Here is a 15,692-nt window from a genome sequence, read left to right on the forward strand (position 1 = left end):
CCTACCACATGGCACAGAGGATGGTTGCTTTAAAATAAACTGCGTTAATGGTATTCTCTAGTTACTCCACCAGTGGAAATTGCCTGCATTAATTAACTCATTTATTTTATGTACTACTCTAGCAACATCATTGCAAGATGTAAGGATTGTAACATCCATAAATTGGTATTGGACAGAGCTATACTGTAACTCCATCTAAACCAAAAATGACTTGCATAATAAAGCCCCACTGGTTGATACTAGTAACTAGTAACTGATTTTTGTATCTTTGGTTTTTGGTAATGATGAATTAGCTGCAGCATTAGCCAGATCCAGGTCTGGACATCTTCAGTTTAGAATAAAATTTGCATTTCTAAATTAATATGGCCAGCTAGCTAGCAAACAACCATGATTACAGTAGTATACCAATGATATTAAAGCTGCCATGTTATTTGGGAAATCTAGTGAGTTTGAGCTTGCTTCTCTCAAAAACACAAAAGCACGCTGGTTATGGATTGAGGTTTAAGGACTAATGGAAACTGTTCTGCTGCCTGCATGGCCGCGAAACTTTTGTGTTTTTTTCTGACATATCAAAGTTGTGTTTGCTAAATATCCCATTTAAACATTCCCTTTAAATATCCATCTCATTATGCACCTTACAAAATTACAGTAACTATTAACAGAAGTGCAATGATAATGATCAATACAGACAAGGTTGTAATCAGACTTGTTGAAAAAAAGAAAACTTTATTGTTAATATAAAATATAAATTGCTGACTATTTTTGGCCATGACAACAAGGCATATAGAAGTACATTTGCCACTGGTCTGGGGATGACCTAGTGTGACCTATGCAATTACAAAAACCAAGATAGTGCTGCATCACCGTAACACTGTAACATTTTACCCTGATATTTACTCAACTGAGCACAGTACCACATACACATCATTTTCTTAAAAAATGAAACTTTTATACCTTTTCCCCTTTCAGATTGTGGATGGTGGTTGGAATATCTTAACACTGGCCAATGTGCAACTGAGAACAATCAGTGTGTCTACATACAAAACAATCTAAATTTAACCCTCATGAAAATATGAGAAATCCAAAATAAAAAGAATATTTGGAGGTTTATTCTCATTATGTGTTTAGGAGGAGCAGGTATGTTCAACAGTCTATTCAATCTTTCATTAAAGTAAAAAACCTTTGCCTGATACACTCCATTTTCATACATTAACCATCATCAGGATATAAAACCATGTTTCTTACCAAACAGTCACATGGGATTCAACAACTTGGAAGCCTTACAGCAGGGACACTTCTCAAAAAAACATATAAAAATATACACACACACACACACACACACACACTCAGGGTGTGTGTGCGCATGTTCAATGCCTTTGCATCTTATTTACAGTACAAAAAATGCATAAATACAGTACCAGTGTAAAAGAGTATGCCAGCATATAAATGGTCTCCCAGATTATTCCAAAGAGTAAAAGTGCATTATTACTGGGTCTGGTAAAAGAATGCCACATGCTTAAAAAAAGGAAACAGATCTCCCCTGCCATGAGAAGTGCTATATCTTGGTGCTGCTGTATCTTTTTTCTGCAGTCTGTGTCTGCTGCTCACTCTCTTCCCACTGCATCCCAATGTGCACGCTTTCCGCCCCTTCTTCCTGCTGAGACTCGTCAGAGGGAAGCTCCAGGGCGCTTTCGGGTTTCTCACCATCGTCCTCGTCAGTGGGACTCTCGGACCCTCCCTCGTTGGATTCGGCCGCAGGGACAGGTGTGAACGTCGGCACAGCATTGAACATGATGAAGCCCACGGTGATGACCACAAACGACACAATGTACAGACCCGAGAACTGGGGAGACAAAGGGGGAAGACAAGTTAGGTAGGTAGATGACTGCACTCTATACCTACATTTATAACATGCACAAACCTTTGGCGCCATTGGAAATATGAACATATATATATGTATATATGTCACTCTGGAGAACAGCGTCTGCTAAATGACAATAATGTAATGTAATGATTATGCCAATGACTCAGCAGCCATGTAGACACAACAGTGCTGGGACAAGGGTTGAGGAAGGTGTGCGCTAGATTCAGCTTTGCCACCATGTTTATATTGAGAGGCTAGACTGACTATCTGCTTTGTGTCCCCCTACAGTGGCTTCATAAGTATTACCCAGGTCTATGCCTCAAAACAATTTGACTGCGGAGCTGTACAATGAGCTCCTTGGACTTCGTGGCTTGGTTTTTGGTTTGACATGCACCGTGAATTGTGGGAGTTTATATGCACAGGTGTGTGCCTTTCTAAATCATGTCCAATCAATTCAATTTGCCACAGGTAAACTCCAATCAAGTTCTACAGACATTTCAAGGATTATATTACTGTCATTTGCTTAAATACTAGCCCTGGAATGCACAATTCCAATTTTTCTCATGGAAGAATCACATTTTAAATCCTCAGAATAAAAAACATGAGACTTGTGTGTACATGTGTGTCTCAGAAGGATTCTGCATGGTGAGAGGTGACTGCAGGAGAATATCAGTAGTTCATTCCTCCCGGTCTCTTATGATGCACTTGCAGTTTTTATTGTGCTGTTTTATGTGCTTTCATGCTGCGTGACAAATTGCCAATTTTTTCCAAGCAGCCTCCATTGCACCATTTCGGCTGGATATTAAGAGTTCATTTCATGACATTAATCCAAGCCCATCTTGTTCACGTCTCCATTTACTGCATTTATCTAACCTTTTAAAAGGCAAATGTAATCTAGGGTTGCTAGGCTTTCCAAAGTCAAGACCCACCAAGTTCTACATTCTTCTTTATAACTCCAGATTTTCAGAAGGCCTGAACTCATCAAGTCAATCTGTCACCTCAGAACAGATAAATCCCTGGATATTTCCGAAGAGTGCTCCCTACAGCCTTTACTCACAGTGTAGTGGAAGAGGAAGAGTCCGCAAAACAGGCTGAAGAGGTCAGCCGTCAGCAGGGAGAGGTTGACTGCCGTGGCACTGGTCAACTTCATGACCACAGGCATGCAGCTGTAGAGGGCAAACATGCAGAGGCCATAGGTGGCAAAAAGCAGAACTGTGGAAACACACCCAGTTTTGATGTTATATCTGCTGAAAACTCTGTGAAACAGAATGGTATGACACTGAAAACACTATTACTAACATTGAGAATGCTTTTTCACTGAGCATGGTACTCAGGGAATTATACACAAAGATTTTGACAATGTGTGAGTCTGCAGAGTCACACTGAAAATGTAAAACTATGAATTCACAGTACACTGAGGATTGTACATCATGACCATATGCAAAAGACACTGCCCCCATCAGAATACACTAGATCATCTCTATGCTTTAGCAAATGGACAAGCCTTCACTCATGATTCTATTCATAGCATTATTAAAGGAAACATTACTACATGTCCAGTGGATGGAATTATAATAATGGAATAACGGCATAATGGAAATCATCAGTTTATACTTGGAGGACATTTGCAACAAAGCAGTTACTGCTATTTGAAGGCATGCAGCCTTTGTTGTCATAATGCCGCAGAGACAACACACCACAAAAACACTGAGATATACCATACTGAGCTGAACGTACCAATAGTCCAGTCCCATGTGATCACAGCTACAGCTTTGTGCTCCAGAATGGATCTGTGAGACAAAACATAACAGAACATAGGTGGTAAGACTGGCTTCAAATCAAGGACTACGACAGCAATTAGAATGGACAGATATTCGCCATATCCCCATTCTTTCCAGCCAGTACCACATCCAGACGGAGAGAGTGTCTTACAGCTGAATCCCACTGATCAGGGTGCCGAAGAGCCCCATCATGCCCAGGAACTCCGTGCGGCTCAGGTTCTTCACCGTGTACTCCTGGCACACGTTGGAGACAGCATAGAGGGCGGCGCTGATGAGCACCAGTCCGTCCCCTAACAAAACATCACTGGCTGCAAGGAGAGAGGGGGCAACAGTGGGTCGGTAGTACCGACTGAGACAGCATCACCATAAATAGCAAAGTTAAACATACTGCTTAACTATCTGGGCATGTCAATACTCAGCCAGAGTGCAGAGCAGGCCTTGGGGAAATGGACCTTGCACAATGAATAGAAGACAGCTGAATCTAAGTAGGGGCACCGCAGCTGTGTCCTTGACAGGTACTAAATCAAAGTAGCCTGATCAAATATCCAATGGTGTAAATGGACAAAGAATACAATTTCAGACATTTAAGTCACCTTGGATATTAAGACTAATAATGTGATGCTCGTTGCACCTGTAACCAACCGTAACTGGAATCAAACCACCGGAAGTTATTGATTAACATACAGTAACTACCATGTTAATGGACAATTCATCCATCATCTTTATATTCGTGTCCAGTCCAGGGAAAGTCTCTGAACTTCATGGGTGTCACATGTCAGCTTTTCTTTGATGAATTATAATCTATGGATTATGTCAGAGCCTCTAAATCTGTAGATTGATAATGAGATATGTGCAGTGAAGCCTGAAACTGCACAGAGACAGCATTCAACAGTTCATGTGACTACCATGCAAATCCTCAGACAGATTAAAAATTACCTACACATTTTTGTTCGAAAATCTTTAGGAAAAAAATACGAAACGGACAGAGAAAATAAAAAGCAACTGAGGAGACGCAGAAAAGATGTGGCATAGGAATAAAGGGAAGTTCCAATTAACTGAGGTAAATAAGCGAAGGATTAATGGTCACAGGTTTTCTTAAATGATCCATGTGTATCCATGTGAAGGAAAATGTGCACTCACTGGAGCCCTGGTCTCGTCCTGCCAGAAGATCGGCCCCGACCATAGCCCCGACCCCCAGGAGACATATTCCCACAGCCACGTAGTGCACCATCCTGTATCGGGTCTTCAGGAATATCCAGGACAGCACCATCAGCACCGGGATCACAAAGCAGTCTAGCAGCTGGAACACAGAACAAAGGAAAGAATCTGAGCTTTCATTCCGAAAGAACTACACCTCATCACAACAGCCAGAGACACAGAATCTGACCTTTTTGTTGTAACAGAACCATGCTGCAGGTGCTACAACATACAGGCGAAAGTGTGGGACAGGTCTGTCAGCTCATAAATATTCAGGGAGCATCCATCACCTGACCTCCTTAATAAATGGAACACCTTGTCCAGGACCAGAAGGAGTATGAGGACACAAGATTTAAAGATCTCTTAACTGATTCTGGGTTGCAGCTTTATCACTGCACATAGAAAGCCACTAGAATATACGAGGACAGCAGTGTTACAGAAGACAATATCAATCTTCAGCACCTTGCTGGGAAAAGGATATTCTCTCACCTGTATACTTGTTAGTGTTGTGAACTGGTATGCCTTCACTACGGTGTAATTTGCCTCAACGTCTGCAAGTCCCAACAGAAAATACTTCCACCATTTTGTCTTCAAAATCTGCAAAATATTTTCATCCCCTATGTTTAAAAAGCAAAGAAAAAGCACCCTGCGGGTTATTACTGTGGACATCGGTCAGGCGCATTAACTTTAACATCCTTTTCAAATGGGCAAAGTGAGACACAGCAACACACATTACCACTACAGGAAACAGGTGGAAGTGGGCAACATTTTGCAAATATGAATGACACAACATGAACAAACAATAAATATCATGTAAGTATATGGAAAACCCTGCAGGGATAGTCCTTTTGCAATCAGCACTAGTCAGTTAAAATATTTCAAAATATTATAACTACATAATGCACAGGCACATACCAGGATTAAAACCCACATTATTTCATGTGACAGACACCCTTTTCCCAAGCTACTAACCAGGCACTTACTGTACATATACTGTATGTCTGGGACACTGGCAACTCCAAAAAAGGACACATTATTTCTTGTACGAAGCAAAAGAAGAGTGCTCACATAAAGGTGGCACACAGGCACTGTACCACAGCTGTTCTGCACGCTTCAGCAAGTTGCTTTCTCTATTGCTCCAGTAAAATTCTAATGTTATAAATGTGTTGCAGAATGCATAATATGCTGTGTATAACTGAAGGCATTTGAGATCACTCTGAATAAAGGTGTCCATGAAGCTAACAAATAGTAAAGATTACAGACTTCGAAGCCATTCTGTTTCAATGAACAGCGTAATACTGAAGCATATTCAGAGTGTACAGGTACCCATAATGTACAGAGGCCATACAGATGTCAGCAGGGGCAGCGCAGCATTATTCTGTTGATCCTGATGTGTAAGGGCAGCTCAATACCATCTGACATGAGTACAAACGCATACTGTGTTTTCTCACACAACATGACAGATGAGCAGGAGGGTGGCTCACCTTTTCTGCAAGCCAGCATGGTGGTGTAGGTCAAGAGGAGCAGGCCGTAATTTAAAAAGCTCTGGAGCATCGGCGTCTCCACTTTGCTCTCAGCCAGATACTGACAAGTGATTGCTGTCCCGCATATCAACATGGACAGAGCCTGACCCATGGCCATCACCTTGAGGAGATGCCTACAACGATTACAGTCAACAGTTACTCCACGGTTATGAATGAACCTACAGAAATATCGTTTTTTGAATTTGTTTATTATTATTAGGGGCACCACTATTACAGATTTATATGCAGAGACACATTGACTTTTACCATATAAGACACTGAACCATTTTGAATTTTTGCTGAAAATACTTAAACAACACCTCCTTCTATGCTTAATATGTAGCTTTCATAAATTTGTTGTTTGGATGCTCCCGTGTTCACAGCCATCCAATGATTTTTGCTACATCTAATAAAATATCCATCAAAAGTCATGCAATTAACAGCATCTACGCATAACATGTAAATTATGTCTAAATATGAAAATTGTTACATCTACTGGTTTGAAACTCGATACATATACACAGAAAAGATACTTATACAAATGGCCAAATTTCATGGTGATCTGCCACAAGCCATTACATTCAAACAGAAAGCTAGGACATCATTCCTAGAGCCTCTGGATGCAAACAAAGCAATGTCTGGGTGGTGTGCCAAAGTCTAAGATAACAGACTTTCAAACAAAAATAGCAGGTTGGCAGGTCCTGTCTGAGGACATGTGTTCTAAAAACAATTTTACAAGTTGGATGTGAAATATTAAATAAGACTCGTATGAAATAGTGCTGTCAGCACATTGCTGCATACTTATTGCTCACATTCTCTGAAATGTACCATTTTGGTTGGACATCGACTCTTCAAAAACTTCTGCTTAAGATGTAGAACTGACGTAACCTGGGATAATGCCTTTTATGATCCCATGATCACAAATTCAAATTTGCTTGTGGCAAAAAGGCATTGTATGGACAGGTCTTTGTGGTCACTTCGAGCTTGGGCCGCATTAATGATGCGTCCATCGAAATTATTATATAGTGATTTTATATCTGAAAAGTATTCACATCAGCAAAAAAAAACTGAAAGAGCTTTTCTCCTCATACTCATTAACAGGTATTCACAAAGCCTCACAACATAGCACACTGCAGTAAAAACAGTGAATTGTAAAAACTTGCTACAACAAATACAATGTCATAGATTTGATGAGGTTACTAACCTTACAAATAGAAATTTGATAACCTCGTGAGTAAAGAATGCAAGAAATGAAAAAGTAACAATAGTGATGCAGATGCAGTGCACAAGTGCGTATTTGATCACACACCTTTGAAAAAGACAGTTAAAACACACATATGATTTCATAACGCTTTTTTCCTCAATGAAATTTGCCTATACATAAGGTGAAAGCTTATTCCCTCTTCACAGCCTTGCAATTTATTGGAGTCATTGAATCTGTAAGTTAGCTCACCAGGTAAAGATGTCTTTCAGCCTGTAGCGACACAGTCCACTGACAAAGGCACCCCTCCATGTCCTGCTATCAGCAGACACTTCCAAAGGCTCACCTGGTTCCATTCTCTTCTGAAGCAGCCCTAACCATCAGATAGGAAAGGGGTCGAGAGAGAGAGAGAGAGAGAGAGAACAGAGGAGGAAAGAGAGTGTGAGTCAGAGCAGGTTCAGATGTATTCTGAGGCCCAAATCATCCCAGTACTGGAGCTGAACCAAAATGCAGGCAGCTTTAATCTTTGTTGGAATTTGAGCCTCATTATAGTTTGCCAACTGGAGCTCCTGCCATGGACAGCTATTGTTTCCTGCTTAAGACAGCTCCACAGTCCTCAACAGTCTCTTCCTGCTCTGCACACAGAGAGTGTGATGCATCATGTCCCTTTAATTTACCGTTATATGTCTGCCTCCACCTTGGTACAAAAAATTACCCCTGCTTCTCATGAATGCAAATCCAGACTAATTTTGGAGCACGGCCTTCAGGTAAAACGTAGTCAACATGATATACTTATCAACACTCAATACATGTTAAAATGAGCCCTATAAACAACAATGCATTAATGTCCCGTTCAAGTATCTACATATATACACAAGATATGATACAACGCGCGCATATATGTAAGCACACAGGGAAAAAAAGGAGCAGACAGATTTCGATGACTACAGCGCAATTAACAAGCGTGACTACTGTCTTTGTTTGACCATTACCAGGACAGGTCAACCGCGTTCAAGAGGGAATGAGAAGAGGGACGCGTACCCAGTTAGCTGACAAAAATGAACAACTCTTACTGTACTACACCAACGATATGGCTGGCAGGCGAGTGAGTTACCTTACTGGAGTCGCAAACTGGGTGTTAGTTACACTGATAGAAGGTCCCTTTTCTACGCCTTGATGGTGAAGAAACCATTACATATTCAAAACAATCAAGGTAGGCTTCAACAACCTGTGTTCTTCACCACGATACAGTTTACGACGTGATAGTCTGGGTGTTCCTTTTGATGTTGCTTATGTGACACGTGGTTTGTGTTTAGGAACCGACATACACAATCGTTTCAGTGACACAGCCACAGCTGTCGAATGAACCGAATCATTCCGTTGCTTTCGTACAAAATGTGCATCAATTATTGCATGTACCCTAACACACAAATACGAATACTATTAGATAATGCAACTGAGACTTCAAGAATACACGGAACGCAGCAAGTTTACATGTGTTTGTTCCACGTTTTGATGCACACATTGGTTAGCTATAAAAAAAAAACCCAGACGACGTTAATGCAGTACGAATTCCGTACTTCCTCGGGGCATCACTTCTGGATAGCAAGCCTTTACCACGTGGCTTTAAGTTACACGTGTCTACAGCGGCCACTAACGTTACCGTGTCCACCTGCCAATTTTGTTGAAAAAGCCTACGTTTAAAGCATTAACGTGAAGAAAATGAAGAAAATAATGGCTATGCAGCTGACTAACTGAAAACCAGCTTTAACGAGCATGCTTCCTGAAGTTAGCTAGCTAGCGAAACTGAATTGCCAAGCTCTACTTCCCTCGTTAGCTGGCTGGTTAACTAGCTAGTTTGTTAGCATTTCATTGAAATGTCAGGTAGGATATTCCATATTTTTGTAATATGTTTTCACTACCTGTGTAGCTTAATCTCTCATTTCCGTCCATTTCCCTTTCGTATTGCCTTTAATCTTCAGGAGAATAGATAAATCACCGCATCCTCGCAATCGAGACTGGTGTGTCGCCTATGCGTCAATGAGCCACTCAAACATAGTTATTCTCCGCCCAGGAACCCCTCTCTTTCGTCCAATTGGTCATATTCCAAAACCCGGCTCTAAACCTTTTCTTGGATACGTAGCCAGCTCTGTCGATCCAAAGTGCGCAGTTTCATGCTGTTGAGCAATGTTGCGTTTGCAACCAAACTATTGTGGTGCTGAAGTGACAACTCCTTTTCCAGAGCAAGTGGTGTCTGAGGATCACGTTAGTGGAGTGGGCTAATAGCTTCTGTATTGTACAGTGCTGATTTTTTTTGATCATCAGGTGTTGCTACGTCATTCAAAGAGAAAAAATAAACAATGCCGAGGTTGAAGCAATTTAAGTAGCTATGCAATTATTCGAAATAAACTTATAGGCTATTTTGTTTATTTTTGTTAGTCGTAAAACATGGGTGTTAAAGCGTTTACTTAACTGCACGAAACGTGTCATGGAAAAGGGAGGGATGATGTGATATCTGCAGTAATGCCACATTTGGACGAATATGCTGGAAGCAGTGTGTGGCGCATGGTAGCCTGCGTAGGATTAGCGCATAACAAACATCAGGCTTTTACAGGATGTATTAAACTTGTCTATTAACTAAAAGTCGTGAATATTTTCGGGTTCATTTGTTCGTGTTGGGCTATCAATCTTGTTATACGCCTTTGCGCATTTTCCAAATCTGCACTGCTTGGTTATTGCATTGTCATTATTACAGTGCCTGTGGGTATCTAGTTTACCATTAAATTCGCAGATTAACGGGGATGTTGAGATGGAAGCAATTTGGATTTACCAGTTCAGACTAATTGTAATTGGGGACTCGACGGTGGGGAAATCATGTTTGCTGCGTCGCTTTACTGAGGGGAAGTTTACCGATGTCTCCGACCCGACGGTGGGGGTAGACTTCTTCGCCCGCCTGGTGGAGATCGAACCAGGAAAGCGTATCAAACTTCAACTCTGGGATACAGCAGGCCAGGAAAGGTTCAGGTATGCATACTTGTTTTACTTTTTCATCTCGACGGTATCGTGGGCTAATTAACTGTGTGTAATGTAAGCGCGAATGAGTGCTTTTAAGTTTAATCAAACTTTTGTTGTTTACCAAGACTTGTCCATTACTACCATGTCTTACATAACAGCTTAAGCACTGATTAATAAATAATTATTTGTAATGTTTACAATTCCCTTTTCAAGACAATCTGTTTTTCCATGTTTTATTATAGATCCATAACACGCTCTTACTACCGCAATTCAGTGGGAGGATTGTTGGTCTTTGATCTGACAAACCGACGATCGTTTGAACACCTTAAAGACTGGTTGGAGGAGGCAAAGATGCACGTACAACCCTTTCAGATAGTATTCCTATTGGTGGGCCACAAGTGCGACCTTGTGCAACTGCGGCAGGTGACACGCGAGGAAGCTGAGAAAGTGGCATTGGCCTTCGGCATGAAGTACATCGAGACCTCAGCAAAAGATTCTGTGAATGTGGAAGAGTCTTTCACCATCCTAACCAGGGACATCTATGAACGGGTGAAAAGAGGCGAGATAAGCATTGAAGAGGACTGGGAAGGCGTGAAAAGTGGATTCGTCCCAAATGTTGTCCACTCTTCAGAAGAAGCGGTAAAACCTGGTCGACGGTGCCTGTGCTAGTGGTTTGGAGTGTGGAGGAGTAACAGTCTACAGCCAAAGATACAGGATGAGCCAGAGAGGAATTATAACAATGCACCGAGGAAGCGAATTGTTATGGGGAAAAAGATAACGTGTTGCCCTTGAGGCAATCCTGAGCTAGCCTTTGTTTAACAACGTATGTTTTTCTATTCAGTTCTGTGTAGCTCATGGCGTAATTCCGAAATATCAATTAGGCTACGATATTTAAATTATTCGTTTTCTCCGTATGATATAGACCACTGTCAAGTTTTTGTTGTATTAATACACTTTTCCATCTGTGTTTAAAAAAACTTTTTTCAGGTTTAAATGCTGAACAGTATGAGACATTAGAATAATAATGCCTTTGACTGAGTGCAATTGCTTCATGTATGTGCCTCATTAATGCAAAAGATCTTGACAGCAAAAAAGGAATTTATCTTATCAGTGAAAGGGCTAAGAGTGTATTTTGATGATGTCAGTTCTATTCGCCTGTAACAAGAGATCGTTTCATCGTCATTTTCATCTTGTATTTCATTGCTAAGCTATTTTGTGTGGTGTGGTTGAAACCCCAGTACAATTCAATATGCAAGATTTATTGAGGGAAGCCCAACGCGATTTTACTTTTGGATAGCGGTCGTTTTAGTTATATATATTGTTTTAGTTATATATATTCATATAAAGGTATCTAGGTCTATATTCACAAAGTGCAACCCCACATTCCGTTCAACCACATAAGAAGCTATGCTGAGAAATGTGTCGCGGTATTCTGGACTGATAAAGGAAAATATTCACTTAAAAATTAAATTGCTCCATTAGGGGAAAAAAAAGTATGAGCAGAAATAAAGTTTAAACCGTGGAGAGAATCTGAGGGTGAGCACCCATGAGCGCTCCCTTACTGACTCATTACATTTTCCTTTTCCAGCCTTCGGAGTCCACAAAAAGATCTTGTACATCTCCTCGGTCAAAAGCATTAGGGCCAGATCGTTAATTAGCGCCAACGGAACATCCATTGCAAGACAGTGCCAAGATGGTTTCAATATGCTCTCTTTCTTTGCAGCAACATTGACTTTTTAGATAATTAGCTGATATTTGATTAAATTGTTAATGACAGAATGTTTGTTGTTGTGTACTTGTGTTTATTTAAACAAAGAAATACTTATTTCCATGAATTAGTTTTTAGGTAGCTAGCATCACCGATACTATCAACAGCACTTGCATGATGTAGCCTATGTTTGTTTTACTCGTTTATTTCCAATTAAAACCTATAAGTTTTCTTACCAGAACACGACTTTCAGGTTCAATGGATTTGAGATAGGCTATATATAGCACTAACAAAGTAAACAGAGATGATGAAAAAGTGGAGACCGTACAATGTCATTTAATATTAAAGCTCCCCATTCTTAGCCTATTATGCAAAGAAATAATTTGGGAGTAAGAGTTTTACCTTATTTAAACGCAATTAATTCGTCGATAGAAGTCTTTGTCCCCACATGCCCCGAGTATGGTCTGTTATGCATTCCAAATGCTCCTCAAGAAATGGAATGAGGGAATTTAACAACTTGACCCTGACTGAGCGGATAATCCAAACAAGAGGAAGAATCGGACAAATCGCCGTTTCCAAACTACGCTTGCGTACAACAATAAAAGGAACTGCAGCTATTAAGTTCCTGGATGGTAAGTCAACAGACATTGTAGGCGAGATACAGACGCCAAGGTCTACCCGTGTATGTATTAGACCTATCAAGCACTAGTTGCGTTTTTATCTGTCACACCTCTGATTGTGCTTTGTTTTCTACATAAACGAACACATGATCACAGAAAAAAATACTTAGGCCTAGAGGTCATACAAAACCTACACTGTTAAGGATGTGAGCCATAAACATTTTGCCATCAAAATATGAGGAACCAGAATAGCAAAGAAAACATACTCAAACGTTATTGTGTAACTGCCACAGGTGTATTAGGTATTATGCATGCAGTTTAATTATAGATCTGCTCTTGTCCATGCCTTTTTAGTTCTTTGCTTTAGTTAGGTTTGGATGGGGCACAGACGCAGTATATGCCAGAAACTGATTTACAAGAGGCGCTCGGTATGGTAACAGGTTATTCCCATGACACGAAGGCCTGAAACTTCATCATTTTTTATTATCTGTTTCCTATTCTTGTGGCATGCCCCAATGTTAGTCTGTTTGCTGCTGGGTAGCTAGGTGAATTTTCAGTCAAATGCATCAGCTCACAAGCCAGGCATTATTTTAGCTTACCTAGCTTTATACGTTTAACAACGAGTTTTCCATCATAAAGCAGAATTTCAGACTGCTCGCTCACTGTGCTGCACCTAACTTTCGCCGTATACCTAGTCCGCCTACACCATTCAGACTCGATAAGGCCTCTGAACAAGCAAATCCGAGGAAATCTCGCGAGACTCTGCGAGGGCTAAGTTGAGGGAACATGGCGACGTCTAATTTGTTAAAGGTAGGAGGCACTTCATTTATAAATTGGCAGTATTTTGTGTATATGACATTTATTTTCGGCGATTGTCTGCCTCAGATAAAATCGTTATCCTTATGTAGCCACAGCATTTATAGTTAAAATATTCTTTCACGTTTTGCACAAGAAAGACAGAGAAGCTGGATTTGGTTGTATTCATGGTTTTGTTCAATATTGCTAGGTTATTGTACATTATGAAACTTAGCTACATAGCTGGTTAGCCAGCTAATATATTGTGTGAGTTAATCAAATTATATTCAAATCTGTCTAAACAATAGCTAACTGACTACAGTGTGATATGTCGTATCGAAGGGATTGATCTGTCGTTGGCTAGCTAGCTAGCGAGCTTGTTGACTGGATCTTTGCATATTGTTGTCAGTCAGTCACTGAATTCCGACTTTAATTGGAGTTAACAAGCCATTGCTAGCTTGGTAACCTCTGCTACATTTTGTTTTGTTGGCGCCACAGAACGATTTGGTTACTGTCTAACTGGTTAGCTAGCATGGTCAGATTCCCTTTTTCAACCACTAGGCAACTAGAAAAACATTAGCTGTATAGCAGGTAAATGATGGATTCCACGAAGTTCAGCGACAGTATGTTTAGGACCGCAAACCATCCTGCTGTCGAAGTATTCCACACGCAAAAGCATGGGATTTTTGTTAGAACAATTAAAATTTTGATATGTTTGTGGTGCACAATGTGTCACGTGTTGTGCAAAGGAAAATGACACAACAGTGTCTAGTCAAAAGAGAGATATCGTATGAGAGAAGAGAAGTGAATATCTGGGAAAATGGCACAAAGCGATGGAGGGCAAGTTCCTGAATATTAATAGGACCGTTTCCTGATTCGCAGAATCCCCTGGGCCTGCACAGTCCCAGCTGTGTGAGGTGTTAACGAGCTGTAGAGCAGTAGAACCTCGTCTGGCTTTCCTCTAACTAATGTGACAGTAATTTCAGGGAGTGAATTGACTTTGTAATCAAGCTGCCAGTGAGATAGGAGTGATGTTTTACGTTAACCTTCATGTTGGCAAGCATATTCTGTCCTGTTACTGTTTTGCAGTTCATTGGTCTGTCACTGATAAGAAAATACTTTTGTCTTTGTTTCAGGACATTAAATGATATTCCCTCTCCCCAAATATTTGCTTGAAGTCAGTGAAATATGGACAACAATGTACGTCTTTAAATAGAATCTGTGTAAGAATGTCACATGTGCAAAATCTCCTGTATAAAGGTTTGATTCCATCAGATCAGATTCCATTCTCAGCTGTGCCTGGGCTGTGTCACTTCAGAATGGTGGTTTTTGTTTTGTTGTCCTTCTCTAAACCTACAGCTGATGCCAGATGTGCTCCACAAAATGCATATTCACAGTTAACCTCACACGTCCTTTGTGGATTTGTTCAATGGATAGATTTGGTGAAGGATTTCTCCATTATGCATTATTAGGACTTGTGATAGTCAGCCAGTGAGAAAATTGCATTTTTTAGCATGCCGGCAGATCCTGACTCATGAAACAACTCCATGTTTTACAGAGTCTGTTATGTTTTGCATGGTTGGAAATGGACAGCACATCACTTCACATCAATAGTTGTTGTTTTTTTTTGGGGGAAAATTAGATGCCCCGCCCAGTGCAAAGACTTATCTTGAGTCCGCAATGTTTACATTTCAAGTCCAGTGCTGTAGTCACTTAAAGTACCCAGCTGTCCCAAGTCAGTGCAGTGATGCAGAAGGACAGGTGCTGGCCTGTCCCTGTTTGTACAGCAATTAACTGTAATATGGAAATGTTTCTGCATCCACAGTACCACTAAATTTGGAAATCCAGTACTGGGATAGTGCTCACTCAGAATTTATATGCAAGCGTTTTTTGAATTGGGATCTCTGAGGAAGTCGGATTCCTTTCACGTTGAGTCGCGTTAGTTTATGTTGAATGACCATGACCAGCCAAATTTAAGGGCATTAATT

The 15,692-nt window shown here is 40.6% G+C and overlaps 3 protein-coding genes across 4 annotated transcripts in view; 2 read left to right on the forward strand and 1 right to left on the reverse strand.

Annotated features, from left to right (window-relative positions):
- Positions 1–1,551: 1,551 nt before the first annotated feature.
- LOC118775577 (solute carrier family 35 member F2-like) lies at positions 1,552–9,592 on the reverse strand. Its single transcript, XM_036525558.1, has 9 exons — positions 9,489–9,592; positions 7,819–7,939; positions 6,327–6,499; positions 5,332–5,459; positions 4,786–4,945; positions 3,797–3,953; positions 3,602–3,654; positions 2,922–3,076; positions 1,552–1,843 (listed from the first exon to the last, which is right to left on the reverse strand). The coding sequence occupies exons 1-9, from the start codon at positions 9,517–9,519 to the stop codon at positions 1,556–1,558; spliced, it is 1,266 nt and encodes a 421-aa protein (XP_036381451.1). The 5' UTR covers positions 9,520–9,592; the 3' UTR covers positions 1,552–1,555.
- Positions 9,593–10,159: 567 nt separating this feature from the next.
- LOC118774946 (ras-related protein Rab-39B-like) lies at positions 10,160–11,497 on the forward strand. The gene is made up of 2 exons (XM_036524575.1): positions 10,160–10,590; positions 10,824–11,497. Exons 1-2 carry the CDS (start codon positions 10,376–10,378, stop codon positions 11,248–11,250), a joined length of 642 nt encoding a protein of 213 aa, XP_036380468.1. The 5' UTR covers positions 10,160–10,375; the 3' UTR covers positions 11,251–11,497.
- A 2,181-nt stretch (positions 11,498–13,678) lies between these two features.
- Positions 13,679–15,692, forward strand: part of LOC118774094 (cullin-5-like) — a 38,659-nt gene continuing 36,645 nt past the window's right edge. For both annotated transcript variants that reach the window (XM_036523223.1, XM_036523224.1), the window contains exon 1: positions 13,679–13,719. In XM_036523223.1, coding sequence (XP_036379116.1) covers positions 13,696–13,719 — 24 coding nt within the window. In that variant the 5' untranslated portion in view covers positions 13,679–13,695. The remainder of the gene's footprint in view (positions 13,720–15,692) is intronic.

Source organism: Megalops cyprinoides, chromosome 3, assembly GCF_013368585.1.
Source record: "Megalops cyprinoides isolate fMegCyp1 chromosome 3, fMegCyp1.pri, whole genome shotgun sequence".
Classification (NCBI taxonomy): Eukaryota; Metazoa; Chordata; class Actinopteri; order Elopiformes; family Megalopidae; genus Megalops; species Megalops cyprinoides.